This window comes from Prionailurus viverrinus, chromosome X (assembly GCF_022837055.1).
Source record: "Prionailurus viverrinus isolate Anna chromosome X, UM_Priviv_1.0, whole genome shotgun sequence".
Taxonomy (NCBI): domain Eukaryota; kingdom Metazoa; phylum Chordata; class Mammalia; order Carnivora; family Felidae; genus Prionailurus; species Prionailurus viverrinus.
This window is the reverse complement of record NC_062579.1, coordinates 81033643-81050120: the sequence shown is the minus strand read 5'-3', so window position 1 is coordinate 81050120 and position 16478 is coordinate 81033643. Positions and strand designations below refer to the sequence as shown.

The 16478-nt window shown below is 51.2% G+C and overlaps 1 protein-coding gene across 6 annotated transcripts in view; it reads left to right on the top strand.

Moving 5' to 3' along the window:
* Positions 1-14460, top strand: part of TSC22D3 (TSC22 domain family member 3) — a 63430-nt gene extending 48970 nt beyond the window's left edge. For 3 of the 6 annotated variants that reach the window (XM_047844456.1, XM_047844457.1, XM_047844460.1), the window contains exons 3-4: positions 11728-11779; positions 12898-14460. In XM_047844456.1, the coding sequence (XP_047700412.1) occupies positions 11728-11779; positions 12898-13128 (283 nt within the window). In that variant the 3' untranslated portion in view covers positions 13129-14460. Of the gene's footprint in view, positions 1-3604; positions 3781-10668; positions 11014-11174; positions 11383-11727; positions 11780-12897 lie in introns of those variants that run through there. The other 3 variants (XM_047844461.1, XM_047844459.1, XM_047844462.1) reach the window with 3 other exon arrangements.
* The last annotated feature ends 2018 nt before the right edge of the window (positions 14461-16478 follow it).

The following is a 16478-nucleotide window of genomic DNA, read 5'->3' as shown; positions in this document are numbered from 1 at the left end:
ACCTCCCTTGGCATGTGTATTAGGGCAGTCCCTCTCGATTCTTACCATAATTCTCTAAGGGCTCAGGACCCAGCTCTGTGGGCCAAGTCCATTATTGCAGCAGCCTATTGTTGGAGAGAAATCATCCGGTGATGTGACAGATGCCTCCAGATTACCTCCCCACTGTGCTCAGGCCCCAGTGCCCCAAGATGCCCAAGGAATAACTGTGAAACTCCTTTCTTCTCCTCTGCTGAGCTAGTAACTGTCTATACTTGGCCATTCCTCAGTTTCCATATTTACTTTAGCTCTCCTGAAAGTCTGTCAACAAACTCCACGGTATTATTAGTTTTAGCAAATAACAGGATGTCAGACCAGGATTCATTACTTTGCTGTTAGAGTTCTATCCTAGGACATAGAAGCCAGTGTTCATCTTATTTTTTAAGGTGTATGAGCTTTGGCAGGGAGCCTTCTTCAGGTAGGCAGGCTCACCGTACTCTACTCAGTCTATAGGCCTTTAAGCCTGCTCTGCCCACAAAGACCTGGGGCCCTTCTGTCTTTGCTTGGTGGTACAAAGTTGTCTGGAGGTAGATTTTTTAAAAAATCAATAAATACTTTGAATTTCCCATTTTTGTGCTTTCCCCTTACGGTTCTGCTGTGGCCTTTAAAACAAGTCTGTGCTTGGTAAGGTGGCTTTGGAACTTAACATACATGTCGAGAAGGGCGGGGGCAAGGATGGTATTTTAAGCTGGCACCAAGAATTTCCAGGCTTTGGATCCAAAATATCTTTCTCTTCCAACCCCACCCTCTGCACTGCCTGTCTCAAGGAGCAAGAGAAGAGGTTAAAAGGGTCACTCTGTTGCTGACAGGCAACCAGGAAGTTCAAGCCTTGGGGGAAGCATAGCTTTTGTTTATTTAAGCCCCAAACCTAGCAGGCAGTATAAATTAAACATAAAAATAAAATAAAATACCAAAACACAGGCCGGGTGCGTACCACAGAGAGAGAGCATCTAATTCCCCTTCTGCCCTCCCTTGGAGATGAGCATGGTTGCGGAGATCCTAGTAACTCTTTGTAGTCAGCCCCAGCAGGCTCCTGAGGAGGGAATGAGTCACACCCCTCTAGCCTACCTCTGAACAGACCCACATTTGACCAGGTGGTGACAGGCACAGGGCTGGCGAAGAGCTGGCTTTTGTAGAAGGGAGGCAGGGCTGGTTAATTGACCAAACTGTGCTGTTGGAGAAAACTCAGCCCTTCCCTGTTCTCTCCCTCTCCCCGGGTTCTTCTCCCTTCCCACCCTGTGATGCCCACCCTCTGCGTCCCCAGCCTCTCAGGCAGAGTTCCCACCGACAGCTGTGAAGTGTCTTAGAAGCAATCTGTTCCTCATAACAGACAGGTGAAATTTGTCAGAGACTGGTTTATAAATTAGAGCAGGTTTGGGTTATCCTTCTTTTAGCAGTGCTCATTCATGTTCTGATCAAATTTTCAGGAGTTGACAAGGCAAGGGAAAGCAAGTGAAGGGCAAACAGACCTTAGGCCCAGAATATTCTGAACCCCATCATGGTGTATCACACAAAGTAACTCTTGGTAACCCTGACCCTCTGGGGACTCTTTGAGTAGACCCTGTCTTGGCTGTCACCTTTAGGCCAGTGGTTCCCAAAGGCAGTTCCATGGACTGGGACCAGAAAAGCTGCATCCAAACCATCTGAAAATACCCTTCCCAAGCCACACACTATTCCACTGGATTTTCTAGGGCTGGATGGAGCCCAGGACATCCATATTCTTCACAAGCTCCCCCCAGGGTGATCCTGATATTAAGAACCTCATAAATGGGGGTGCCTGGGTGGCTCAGTCAGTTGAGCATCCAACATCGGCTCAAGTCATGATCTCATGGTTTAATCTCATGATCTCATGAGTTTGAGCCCCACGTCCGGCTTACTGCTGTCAGTGCAGAGCCCACTTTGGATCCTCTGTCTCCCTCTATCAAAAATAAATAAACATAAAAAAATAAGAACCTTGGGGCCCCTGGGTGGCTCAGTCAGTTAAGTGTCCGACTTCGGCTCAGGTCATGATCTCACGGCTTGTGAGTTTGAGCCCAGCGTCGGGCTTGCTGCTGTCAGCTAGGAGCCTGGAACCTGCTTCAGATTCTATGTCTCTCTCTTTCTCTGCCCCTCCCCTGCTCGTGCTCTGTCTCTCTGTCTGTCTCTCTGTCTCTCTCTCTCTTAAAAATAAATAATCATTAAAAAATTAAAAAAATAAATAAAAACCTAATAAGGATCCATTTCTTTCCCTCTGCAGCCCACCAAGCAAGGTTTACCTGCTGTGTGTCCAGTTGTCTTCCAGTGCTGATCTGCCCCTGACCACTCTGTTGAAAGTAATATGAAAATTGAGTTCATACTTAAGTATGCATAACTGATCGTGGCAGAATGTGGCACTTTCCCAGGGCTTTTTCATGGAGAAAAAAAAAAACCCTTTCTTAATTCCTCAAATTATAAAGAAGTCCAGGAATGATCATTAGAACCCAAGAGTATGACTCAGATGGTGATGTCGTTAGGCAGTACAGCAGCTAGGTCAGGCAGACATCTTGTACTGAGAGGATTTTTTCTCAGTGCCCTTTAAATCACATTTCTCAGGTAACCAGTCACATAGCATCTGTGCTACGACCGGCTGTAGTTAGGACGGTCTTCTTCTAGGAACCTGTGAGGATCGTTTCTTTGGCGTTCATATGATTGCATAAAAGCAGTGCTTGCTTTTATTTTTCTTTTAATTTAATGTGTGATCGACATCTTTGAAACCTGTGCACCTGGCAGCACGAGGGCTTCCTGTTCCTGGTGTACAGTGGGAGGCTTCAACTGGTTCCCCCTGTACCCATCTGACTGCCTCTCCATGCTTCTCCCAAGAACCCTATCACCTATGACTCTGCACAGCATGCAGCCGGCCCTGGATGTCAGGGAGAGCCAATGCTGCATCTTTTTTTTAATGTTTATTTATTTATTTTTGAGAGAGAGAGAGTGCAGGGGAGGGCCAGAGAGAGAGTGAGTGAGAGAGAATCCAAAGCAGGCTCTGCACTGTCAGTGAAGAGCCCGATGCGGGGATTGAACTCAGAAACCATGAAATCATGACCTGAGCCAGAATCAAGAGTCAGACACAACTGACTGAGCCACCCAGGAGCCCCCAAGGCTGTGTCTTTTGATACGCTGGCTTGGTCTAGAGTGTCCTGCCTTGCCATCTTGCCATGTCCTGTTGTCTTACTACTTATTTGGGGTCAGGAGGAAGCTGGCAATAGCCAAGAGAGAGACAGAGACAGAGACAGAAGATATGCATAATGTCCTTCTCCTGCCTATCTCTGTGAATTAGACTTGGTGAAAGGCTGAGAGAAATGTTTGCATGGATGTGTGTGCCTCTGTGCTTCTCTTTCTTCCTGATAAGGTATGTATATTCCTTGTCAGCAATTCTCAAACCGAGCCGGGAGGCCTTCCTTAACCCTCCCAACAAACACTCTTTTGAGCTCCCGGGCACTGTTCCCATGGCCAGGGTGGGGGCTGCCCAGGGAGGAGCTTTGCCTTGTATCGCTCCTTCCTTTCTCTGGTGCCAGTAGCGTGTCCCCTGCCCCCTCCTGCCACTGGCCTCACCGAAGCTAAGCTGCCTCCTTTCCATCCAGGAACCTCCGAGGCTTCTGGGGGTAGCTGGAGAGTGGGGAGGCCCTTTGCAATCTGCAGAGCCCCTCTTCACAAGTCAGAGAATCCCACCACAGAGGATCAAGGAGCTACCTCAAGTGAGCCCTTGGTGAATAGCTCTGCTATGAGGTAAGCACGGGCCTGGGGCATACAACGCAAGAGCCTTGGGAGGCTCATAATGCTTGCCCATCGTGGCCCAGGAGCCCAAGCACCTAAAGAGGCTGGCATTATTACTGGCGTTTTGTTCCCCGGGAAACCTGTACCACTTCAAAGGTCACCCATTCTATAGCAGGGCCCACAATGGAGCCAGGTGCTCCACCTTGGAGGCCCTGGCCTCTTCATTGGCTTCTTGTCGGCCGGCTCCACATCCCCAGCGAGATCCTCCTGGTTCTTGTCTTCCACGCATTACCAGTAGCCCTGAGTCCTTCATACACCACTCAAAGTAACCCTGGCAACCCATTCCAAGAAAAAATGGCTTGGAATTTTAGCTCTTGGGGCTGCTCCACAGAGCAGAAGGGACAGGGAGAGGCCCTGCCAGGGTCTCCCTGGCTCGGGTCGGCTGGTGGAGGGCTGGTGCAAACGTGAAGGGCGGCCATGTTCTTGCCGCTTTCTCTCCCAGCTCCTGAGCAGGTTGCAGTGGGCTAGGACTTCCCAGAGGGTGGGCTGTGACTGGGGGAGGGGAGGCCTTCCACCTGCCTGAAGATGGTGCAGGCTTGGGAGGGTGAGCCTCCCAAGGTTAACCTTAACCAAGGTTAAGACCAAGAGGAGCTGGCCAAAGAAGGAAGACCGAGAAGTGGGCAGGTAGAGGTGATCCCCACACTAAACATGGACACCCTTCTCGGAAGGAAGGCAGTGGTAACTCAGAGAGCAAATATCTATGCTTTGTTTACAAACAAGGTTTACAAACTCCTTAGTTTACAAATGTTGAGGGTTAAGGAAGAGAATCTGAGTTAGAGGCACTGGCACTTAGGCTACAAGGTCAGAGCAGCTACGTAGGTCCGAAAGTCCAAGCTCTGCGGCAGCTGTGTTATCCCCGTCTAGATGGGCATGGCCCAATGGTCAGGGTGAGGAGAAAAAAAAGCACAGTCAATTCTGAGGAATGAAGTGATGCCTGGGGATGGCAGTGGTTGTGGCCCTCCTGAACCCCAAGCTACCCTTCCAGACACCCTCAAGTCCTGGGCTTTTTCCTGAAGCAGACATTTCACTAAGATATAACCAAGTAGGGAGACTCCCGAATTTGCTGCAGGCCCAGGATATTCTGGAAGGAAGCACAATTTTTGACTGGTCAAAAATTTGTTTGTTTGGTTGTTTAAATCCCCACCCCCCCCCCAAAAGGGCCTTAGGCTTTAAATAGGCATTCAGTCAATTTTGAATTGAATTGAGTTGAACTGACTTGAATTGAATGATAATGGCAACACGGAGAGAGAAAAGGAGGAGGAGGAGGAGATTCTATTGACTAAGGTTAATTTTGCAGTCTCTTTTTCAGGAACATCTATTTCATGCTAGGAGATGGGTAATGGGGAGGGTGGAAAATGAGAAGAGGGCTCAGAAAAATGATGGAGGTCAATTTTCCCAGCTGCGAGGCATAAGGGGAAAGGAGACAGGCATAAATATTGACACAAGGTTCATAAGATTTAAGATCCACTGAGCTAAACAGTGTTCCTGGCTAACGTTGGCCAATACTTCCAGTCTTTCCAAAACACCGGGAGGAACTGCCTCCCCTCAGAGTTAGCCGCCAAAGTTGGGGTGACCAAGATGATTCGACAAGAGCGCTTTTTGAACTCCTCTGAATGAGGGTGAGCAGGGAGGCCCGCCCTGTCAGAATGGGGTTTGGTTCTGCCTCTCATCCCTAGTGTCACTCAGAGATTGTTTGTGAAGCTCACATGGGACCCTGTCCCGGAGGGAGCTGAAAGGCACGATTCATTTGCTCCTGTCGTCATTTGGTGTCAGGGCTTGGCCCAAATCAGTGGTTAGAACTGCTTCTCCAAGAGAGTATCCATCTCCACCAGGACTCTCCTTGGGGTCCCTCCTACCATCGCCTTCTGCATCTGTGTTCGCATCCTCCCCCACCATTTTCCTGCCCCCCCCCGAAAGTCAGGGTTCTGGGCCTTGGCCATGCAGGGCAGTTCACATGACCCACAGAGGACAAGGCGCTCTCTCTGTCCCCGTCTTTCCTTCTTGCTTCCCTCCTTCTGGACTTTGGGGATTTTCCATGAAGCCAAAGTAAGGATGTAAGTTGCAGTGGCCTTCCTGTCTATGGTCTTCCGCACTGGAGGGGGAAGCAGAGGGGAAGAGAGAAGATAAGACAGAAGCAAGGACAAATTAAACGATGGCATTTCAGCCTCCTTATTCCCCCAGCCTCTTCAGAAAAAGGGACAAGTAAGTAATTAGTAGTAGCCAGAGCTTCAGCCGGAAGGGGGCCGGGGTGGAGGAATAAGAGGGGAGGGCTGTTTTGCAGCCACCCCATTAACTGTGCTAATGCTCCAGTGCTCAATATCCTTTTTGACTTCCTTTTCCAGCTCCTAACCCTGTGTTTGCTTTGTGGCTTGTCCTGCACCTCTCACGTCGTGTCTTTTTCCGCTTCTCCTGACACAGGACCCTGTGTTTTGCTGGCACCATTGCCGAATCTTTGGGTGGAACATTCCCTGTAGAAAATAAGGAAGACTTGCCTATAAATAGTTTCCTTTGGGCTACATGGTACACAATGCTTCAAGTGTGACAAAAAGGGAAGTGAGGTGTTCCCCCTCATCGCCACCCCCAACCCTACCACACCCACCCCAAGTCAGCTCCCCACCCCTCACCAGCGTGCTGAAATCTGGCCCACGCCTTCTGTGGCCCAGACTACCCAATCTCTGTCCCACCATCCCGTGGGAACCCCAAGTAGGAAGCGCTCTTGTCCTAGAGAGTCTGGCTTTTGAAGTGGAACATATCGGTGGGAATGCTGAGACACTTCTTCCAGCTCAACAAGTCAGCTTCCAGGCCCTCCTAAAATGGAGGGAGTTGGCTCTGTCCTCCTGTATGCCACCCTGCATCTACAAGTCACCCCTGAGAGAGGGAGGGGGCAGCTGTGTCTGTTTAATTGCCGAATCCCATGGCCACTGGGGCTAGACCTGTGAGTCAGCAAAGGACCTGGCTCATCAGCCAGCCGCCGTTGCTGTGCTGGCTCTGGGTCCAGCCCAGCCTGTCGAGTGTAGGACAGAAGAAAGGGAATTTGGATATATGCACACAGGTCGCTGGGCTGGTGAATCCCTAGCCCACGGTTTCCTACCTGGGGCCTACCTCCGTAGGACATAGGGACACAGAGAGCCCCTCGGATCAGCACTTTCTCAGAAAAGTTAGATCAGATCATAGATACTTCATACAGCACAAGCCTCCACTCACTGTGAGGTTTCTTGCAGATATTCTGGGCAGAGGAATTTTCTAGTGTGCCAGGGGTTAAGCAGAAAACCTTCTGGAGTCTCCTGCTTCTTCTCTTCTCCCCCTCTTACCTGCCCTTGTTTGAAAAAAATCTCTCTACAGGGACCTTTATGTCCATTGTCTTGCCTTAGCGAACTCTGGGATCCTGGGATCCAGCCATTGTTTCATTGTTTGCTAATGGTGGATCCTAAGGCCTCAAGGTGATCACTTCTCACTTGCCTGGCAGCAGGCAAAACTAGAGGTATAGAGGGGATGAGAGATTGGCTGAGCGTGGGCTGAGTGGGCTGAAAGTGGGACATCCTTTCGAAGTTGTTTTGTAAAACTAAATCCCTGGTAGGAGCTTGTTTTCTTGTGCCTGGCTTCATTCTCCTAAAAGCTGAGCATAGCAGGAATATGAAACAACAACAACAAAAAGTTAATTAAGGATGCTAGTTAGTGGGGCCCTAGGAAGTGGAGGTTTGCCTGTACTGTGATTATTCTCAGACTACTTACTTTATTTGGGGTATCGTATACCCCGACTACATATTTGTCATTGCAGGAGCCACCGGGCTGGATTAATATTTCCTATTTCCTTAGACAGATGAGCTTTCTTTGAGGACTGTGTGGCTGCCTTTTGAAATGATGTGGGTGAGCCCAGCCCACTATAAATTTCACACGGACACTTTGGATATTCTTCTGGTCCCCGATGCTGCTGTCCCCTGCCATGAGTGTCAGAAAAGCCAGCTGTGCTGACGGAGCTCAAAGTCAGCCTCTGGACCATTCTCTAACAGTACTGCTGCTGGCATCCTAGGGGCACATGTCCTGCCCCTCATCCTTTCTTCTTCCTTACTGCTTTTTGGCACCTGCAACCCAGCCCCCCAACTGCATTGATTCACTTATTCAACACACCTACCCCCTACCCCACTCCTAAATGCAGTAGGAAAAAACTTGGTCTCTGGGTCAGGAAGACCTGGATTGGAGTCCCAGCTCTGTAATTTACTAGCTGTGCTACCTTGGACAAGGTAGCCTCTTAGACCGTTGGTTTCTTCATCTGTGAAATGATGGTGACAGTGCCTACACCACAGGTTTTGTGGAACAGCTGGCACAAATGTCTGGCCCATAGCTGGTGCTCACTTAATGGTAGACATTATGGTCGGTAGGTCTCAAACTCAGTTGTTGTTTTTTTTTTTAAGACAGTCTTCTTTTCTTTTGAATGTTTATTCTTTTTTAGAGACAGAGGGCATGAGCGGGGGAGGGGCAGTGAGAGGGGAGACAGAGGATCAGAAGCCTGCTCCTCGCTGACAGCAGTGAGCCTGATGTGGGGCCCCGAACTCAGGAACCACGAGATCATGACCTGAGCCGAAGTCAGACATTCAACAGAGTGAGCCACCCAGGCGCCCCAAACTCAGCTTATTTTTAATCAAAGCATAATTAACGTACAATTCAAACGCAACTTTGCTAGCAAACTTCTCTTCCTTTCCCTTCCCAAACCGCCTTGGTTTCTTTGCCTCTGACTCCATATAAGGGAGTCCCCATGGAAGGAGCTATTTTTTCTTCTGTCCTATGCCTTGTCTCCCTGGTGGTGTTTTTTCTCTGCCAACCCAGCTTATTTATCTCTCCCTCTTTCTTTTCATCATTTCACTTGGAATTTTGGGGGTGGGTAGCAATAGTTAGTTTAGGAAAGATTTACAAGCCAATGAAACCTCCTCGACTCTTTCCTGGGGCCAAGAAAGCTCCCTGTGGCACAGAGGGCAGATTACTCTATCAGGGAATTCCAGTATCAATTAAGCTTCTGATTTAAGAAAAGTATTTATTTTTCCTCAGCTAGTGTTCTCGATGACCTACAAATATAGTCTGTGCTTTGTTCTGCCAACTACACACAGTTGAGTGCAAAATTGGGAGAATTTATGACCTAAAGGTAACATAATATCCAGAGACTGGGATTATCTCCCACCTAAACTAGGGTGAAGACATACACTATCCTGGGCCTGCGCACAGTAGGTTCTCTCAGATAGTTCTATTGTCAGCCCTTTGCAAGTAGAACGGCCCCTTGTGCGTGTGTTACCACCTGTGGGATCCAGTGGGAGCCCCATTTCATAGTGGCAAAAATGTTGGCTGTTCGGTGGCACAATGGCACTGGCAGCCTGGAGAAAATCAAGGCCTTAAGACTGGGCTTAACTGGGGCCTTGGCCAGGGTGTCGGTGCCAGGCACCTGGTTAGGAGAAATAGCCTCAGGCAAATAGTAATTACCTTCTTCGCTGATAAGAGGCCCCAGTACTTTTCCAGGAGCATGATTGCATTAGGGTATTTCTTTGGACCACTGCCTGAATCACAAACTGATTCATGGGTACTGGCCCCAACTTCATCCAAACTATTGTGTATGTGGTGGAACCCGATATTCTCCTCACGGCCCTGAGTCCATGTCAATAATCCTTGCCGTTGGGTCATCACCTGTCCCTTGTTCTGTCTAGATTGCTCCTTCTGGTTGCAATTCCGCCTCTGTCCACCAGGTGGCCTTGCTTAGGAAACATCAGGAGAAAAGGACCTGTAGCCGCTGCAGACTTTTATTTGGTTTAAGCTTGAGACTGAAAAGAATGAAAACAAATTTTCATGGAAACATATGTAACTCTTGGTAGGCAACAACCACCTCATTTTCCTCCTAACTTGGAATCTGTTCCTGAAGTGAAGTAGCCTTTCTTACCTGTGGCTGGGCGAATCACAGGGCAGGTGTTTTCCTGGGATAATTTATATATAGCCTTGGTTTGTAGTTTGCTGTTTATAGGAAAGTAAGGAAATATTGTTTTTAAAAATAGGGACATGAAATCCTGGATAATGTGGAAGGTATTTTCTCTGCAGAGTAGGGTATGGAGATCAAAGGAAAAGGGCCCTGTCTTGTGGTCACTCCAGCACTCATTCCCCTACCATCTCCTCCCCCACCTCCTCTGTCACCCACATGGCCCCAGCCTCCCCATGGTACATGTTCCCCCGGCTCACTGGAGTTCTTGGACACTCTCCTCTCCTTACATGCACACTGAGGTGCAGATTAGTTCAGCTGCATCCTGAGCATGTCACAGATCTGTGCATGTGTCAGTACACAGAAGGCTACATCCAAAGGAGGAGGAGGTGAGTGTATAGGGGCTGGGACTGGGTGTAGGCCAGCGGGCTGGGTGAGGGGACATGCAGATGACAAAGTGTGTGTGCAGAAGAGCGGCTGAGAAGGCAGGCGGCAGGAAGAAGGTGAGGCTCCTGATGGTGAGGGTGGGTACCCAGGGAGCATGGTGTATGATGGCATTGCAAAGCCATGGGGGTGTGCCGGCTGACACCTGAAGAAGAGCTTTGAAAACCAGCGCCACCCTTTACTGAATGCTTTCTGCTCTTGTTAGGGCATTTGGACTTCTTTCTTCAAGAATCAGCTCCAGTTTGATTTTTACCAATCTCCAGAGCCCTCTCTGCAGATGCCAGTTGGCACAAGAAAGTGCTGAACTGTTTACAGTCCTAGCTTAAGGTTCAGGGAGGGGATGTGGTTTAACTGGACCACAAAGCCCGGTACAGGACTCATTTGCATGGCCCCTGACGCCATGTGACGCAGCCAGCTCCTCCTATATAAAGAAGCAGGAGCCGAAATATCTCCGAGTCTGGGTTGGACTGGCGGCTGTGGAGTTTGTGACACACTAGGTGACACCCCTCGAGTCACTTCCCTTCAACTCTGAAGCGCCTGCCTGGCTTTGCGTCCCATCGGCAGCCTTCGCCCCCCTCCTAGCCCCTGGGCCCGACTCGCAGAGCCCAGCCCTGTGCAGCGCTCCAGCAGCCGCCAGCCGCCCAGCCCGCCCAAGCAGCCCGAGCTATGAACGCCGAAATGTATCAGACCCCCATGGAGGTGGCGGTCTATCAGCTGCACAATTTCAACATCTCCTTCTTCTCTTCCTTGCTTGGAGGGGATGTGGTTTCCGTTAAGCTGGATAACAGGTAACCACTGGCCGCAGCTCCCGAGCCCAGGCGCCGGCGGGGGCTGGGCTGCGAGCGGGATCACCGAGCTAGCCGTGCGCCGCCGGTCCCCCGTTCCCCGCGGTGCAGCATCCTGGGAAGGGGCGGGGGTAGGGGACGCAGGGAGGGGGGTCACCGCCGCGCTGGGATCCGCCGTCGGAGCGTCCCTGCGGCCGATGCGCCGTGAGAACGAACTGCTGCAGCCCGAGGCGGAGGCAGCCGGAGGCAGAGGGGCGGCGGGGCCGGGCAGGGCAGGGCTGGACAGAGGGCTGGCCACGCGCCGTGTGTCGCTGGGGAGCAGGCCGGAAGCTTCCGAGCCGAGAAGGAATTCCTAGCTAGCTTCGGAGCGCGGTAGGTTCACCCGGGACCTTCTGGGCCGGCGCCGGAACGGGCTGGCGGCGGGGGTACTCCCCAGGCCGCGCGCCCCCATTGTTTGCCTGTCGCCCGGGCCGGCCGAGCAGACCACGCTCGCCGGTGCGCCCCGGGACCCGCGCGCTGCTCCACGCGGCGGGGAGCCGGCCCGGGTGGGGAGGTGCAGCTTCCTGCAGGGCCTGGGAACAAAGTGCCCGGGACTCCGGGCCAGGGAGGTGGAAGAGAGGAAGAGCTGGGGCAGATGGAGGACTTTGGCTGCAGCTGCCAGGTACTCAGAGTGGAACCAAGTGGGTAACGCGGTCGCTTTGCTTTTTGTTTTGGCAGTGCCTCTGGAGCCAGCGTGGTGGCCATAGACAACAAGATTGAGCAGGCCATGGTGAGTGGCATCACTGCGTCATTCCTGTCCCCAGACCTAGCTGCCGCTTATGTAACTCGGGCAGGACTGAGGGGGTGGGTGCAAAAGCCATTAGGCAAGAGCCTGAGGAAGCCAACGGCCTGCTTCCTATGCCCTTGGAGCCCCTAAGTAGCATCCCAACATAGCGGCACCTTTTAGGGCATTTGCAATCGCCTTTGCTGGACCCCCTCCTTTTCTCCTCCCGCTCTTTGCAGCAGCCTGTAGCTGCCTCCTGGGGAGGTTGCAGGGCAGGGAGCTCAGACTCTTGAATTTGTCTGCATCCCCGCATTTGGCAGGGGCGGGAGCTCATTGGATGCCACTGCACTGCAGTGCCACCGCAGAGCCTGGGCTAGGGTCAGGAGTTGGGAGGAACCAAGAAGCAGAGCACCCCTCCCCATCTCCCTCTCCTTACTAGGTAGAGGTCATACTCCAGGTGGCAGTCAAAATGACTGCAGGGGGTTGGGGCCTCCAGCAGTCAGCAACCACTTCACTGTGCCCCCAGTGCCCAGTGACACAGTTCCCTACCCCCAGTGCAATCATCAGGTTTAGAGAGGATGCAGCAATCCTGGCACCTTCCCCCAGGGCCACCAGTGTCCTGTCTGGTTGCACCACAGATGCAACCGGTATGCTGGGTCATTTGAAGAGGAGGAGTCTCCAAAAGAGCCAATCTTGTTCTGGGGAAGATGTGTACAGCAGACAAACTTTATGGGGTGCCTAGCAGGTCCTCCCTGAGAGGTGGTCAGCCAGCAACAGGACCTTATGTAGAAATGGGTATAGAGCCGACCATCAGCAACCAACAGAAGTGGCTCCTAAGTGGCCAGCTCTGAAAGTCAGTAGAAACTTGCAGAAGGCATCCTGTGTAGTTCAAAGCTGGGCTCCCAGCTCAGGCATTGTCCAGTCGGGCAGCTCTCTTGAGTGGGTCTAAGTGCTTTGGAGAAAGGGAGGAATAGGGCTGCAAGGCCAGGATGCTGATAGGGGAGGTTGGGGGGAGGGCCAGTGGCACGAGGGACAGCACAGGTGCCTAGACAGCAGGGTGAAGGTGCTGCAGAGGGGCCCTGATGGCTCCTGGATGGCTTTGTTGTGATTCCCCTCTCTGGCAGGATCTGGTGAAGAATCATCTGATGTATGCAGTCAGAGAGGAGGTGGAGATCCTGAAGGAGCAGATCCGGGAGCTGGTGGAGAAGAACTCCCAGCTGGAGCGTGAGAACACCCTTCTGAAGACCCTGGCAAGCCCAGAGCAGCTGGAGAAGTTCCAGTCCCGCCTGAGCCCCGAAGAGCCAGTTCCAGAAACCCCACACGCACCTGAGGCCCCCGGTGGTTCTGCGGTGTAAGTGGCTCTGTCCTCAGGGTGGGCAGAGCCACTAAACTTGTTCTACCTAGTTCTTTCCAGTTTGTTTTTGGTTCCCCAAGCGTCATCTCACGTGGAGAACTTTACACCTAGCATAGCTGGTGCCAAGAGATGTCCTAAGGACATGGCCACTTGGGTCCACTCCAGTGACAGACCCCTGACAAAGAGCAGGTCTCTGGAGGCTGAGTTGCGTGGGGCCACATCACCCCCAGCCAGTGAGCCTCTAATGCCACCGTGTCCGGGAGGCTCCCAGGGTCTGGGCAACTTGGCCGCAACTGGCAAAGGAGAAAGGTAGTGTGAGATGTGATGCCAGTTTACTCCAGAAAGCATAAGGGGTCTGTTTTTCATTTCCATGGCCATCTTCAGCAGCTTCACCTGACAACTGTTCCTATGAAGAAGCCACTCATGTTTTGAGCAGAGGCAACCTCTCTCTTCTCCCCTGTCTCACCAAGGCAGGGCCACAGATAGGAGAGATTGAGCCAAGTCAGTCTTCTGTTGGTTCATATGGTCTAATGCATGGCTTTGCGCACAGCCCAGTGTGGGATTACAGCTTTGGGATGACCGCTTAACAAAGTTCTGTTTGGTTAGTATTGGCATAGTTTTTCTATATAGCCATACATGCGTATATATACCCATAGGGCTAGATCTATATCTTAGTGTAGCAATGTATACACACACACACGCACACACACACACACACACACACACACACACACACACACACCTATGTGTTGAAGGGCCTAACCGGCTTTGGGAGTATCAACTGGTCCCTTATCTCTTAAGGCTAATTCTTTGACTGTGTTCATTTACCAAGTTGATCCAGTGTGTCCTTTAGGTTAAGTAAGACTAAAGAGAAAAGGCAGGGAGGAGGGCCAAGCCTCTGAATGTGGCCACAGATGCCTTGTTGCTGCAGCCCTTGCCCCATGTGTGCCCCGGCCCAAAGATGTGTGAGGTCCTCATTCAGATGCCAAACCCACCATTCACTGGTGCTGACTACATAGAATGGGGTTCAGAGAAGAGCAGCTGTGACTTCACATTGTCAATGAGAAACTTTTGTTTTGGTGTTTGTGGAAAACTTGCAAGTGAACTGCATGATTGGCTTGCTGGTGTCCCCTTGTGGACAAGGGATGGACGAGGGGATGGCTTTGACCCGACGGTGCCTGGGTGATGTACTCAGGGAGCTTGTGTCTAGGGGGTTCTGTGGCAGTGAACATTTTCCATTTTCTGATGTATGTCTCCAGGATTTGGATTTTGATTTTTCAAATGTAGCTTGACATTTCAATAAACTTTGCTCTTCTTTTTTTCTAAAAATAAACCTGGCGTCTGAGTGTAAATGGAGTGGGTATTGGGGGGGGCCCTGGCGTGGTTGGGGGCCCTGTTTCTCTGATGCACTGAACATTCATGAGCACCCTCTAAGTGGCAGGCCAGTGCCACATCCGTGATCTTGCAGAACTCTCAAAACACCCGCATTGTACGGGTGAGGAGGCTGAGGCTCAGCCATTGCAAGTGACTTGCCGAAAGTCACACAGCTATTATGGCAAATTGGGGGACTCAACCCCACATCTACCCCATTGGCCTGCTCCCTGCTTTCATAAGACCGCTCCAGAACAAGTGGCTAAGTGACCGCTAACACACAACCTCAACATAAGGGGCTGATTTGGGAGGAAGGATACCCCAAGAAGGCCCAAAAGAAAAGGGCCCAAAAGAAAAGGGAGGGAACCAAATAAACACGAGTGGGCCTCTTCCCTCTTCTGAAAACATCTTTGGGATCACTTTGCGCATCCTCCTTAATACCAATCCACATGAGACCCTTGACCTTGGCAAAGGAGTTAAGAGGACCCTCGTGAGAAAAGGGCACAGAATGTATATGGTGCCCAACAGAATCCCCCCCCTCCCCCAAAAAAAGATGCTCAGGATCCCTGCCCTTGCACTTGTCACCGCTGAAAGTTGGCTCAAAACCCACCAGCTGTGCACGCATGGGCAGGTCGAAGGATCCTGACTCTGCTTCCTTCCTCTGGCTCTCTGTGGGGTCCATTCTCATCCATCACTCTTTCCCTGACCCCAGGGCTCTGGCATCCAGAGTCCTGCCATTTCTCTGATTCTGTTCACAAGTTATTCCATGTCTCTTTAGCCACACCCAACTCTGGAGCCACCATAGACCCTGAGCTGTGTACTAAGCCCCACCTTATTCCCAGGGAAGTGATTCCATTCACTCTCAACTTCCTCTAACATCTATGCCTATCCCTTTGCCAGTTGAAATTTAACAGAACCCCCTGATTTTCCTGAACCACAAACCTCAAGGACCAAGAGGTCTTGGCCCCCGTCCCTTGTGCCAATCACTGTCCAAATATATTCAAAATGCCATGCTTCTTTTACTGTAGCAGTCATACGTGCTGGCCTCTTCTTTTCCAATTGCCAAAACTCTTCTTCAGAACTTAACCTCTGCCTGGCTGGCCTCTCAAATCCCAATTTCCCCACCTGCTCCTAACCTCTCTGCTCCTGATGCCAAGTTCGTTGTGTACACCGGCCGATTTGATCACGGCGCACACACTTCACACAGCTGCAGGAACAAACTTTGGACCAGGCATCCACCCTGACCCAAATACGGCTCTTCCCAGTTCCCACTAGGTCCCAAGCCCCTCTCCCTTTCAAGAGGCCCTCAGGGACTTTTTGACTCCGGTTCATCTGTAGACTTCCCACATCCACTCTCCAGCCAAACAAGAACCCACAGATGCAAAAGAGAAACCCAGAAGATGGCTCAGCAAACACATGGCCCTCCCCAGTCATCCAGCCTTTCCCTACAAGAAAAGGGGAAAAAAAACTGGCCCACGGTCACAGAGTGGGAAAGAGAGAACAACTTTGTTTCCTAGGCAACCCCAACTAAACAGAGACAAACACTACCACTTCTGAGGCCACATCGGTTGCTAGACTAGATAAGAGGAACTTTGCGGCTGTTAGTCACATACAGGAGTTCTTTGTTGTTGCTCCACAGAAAACCAAGCAGGGGTGTGGAGGGACAAAAGAACACACTAGTCCCGGAAAGACCTTCATGGGCTTTGGGGTTCTGGGCTCAGCTGGTCCAGCTGGACCCAGAACAAGGAAAAGAACAAGAGGAACAGCAGCATTAATGCTCCCCTGCCTGAACATGCCTCCTCTCCCAGAACCCTCTTATCTCTTATCTCATCTGATCCTCCCCATACGTTGATGAGAATCACGAGTACACCGCTCTGTGCCCCTCCTCATGAATGCAGAACATTCTGTTTCTTGATCTTAGAAAAAGGGGTAGTTATGAATTACCACCATTTGACAGGAAAACTGACAGCCAGAGGGCTT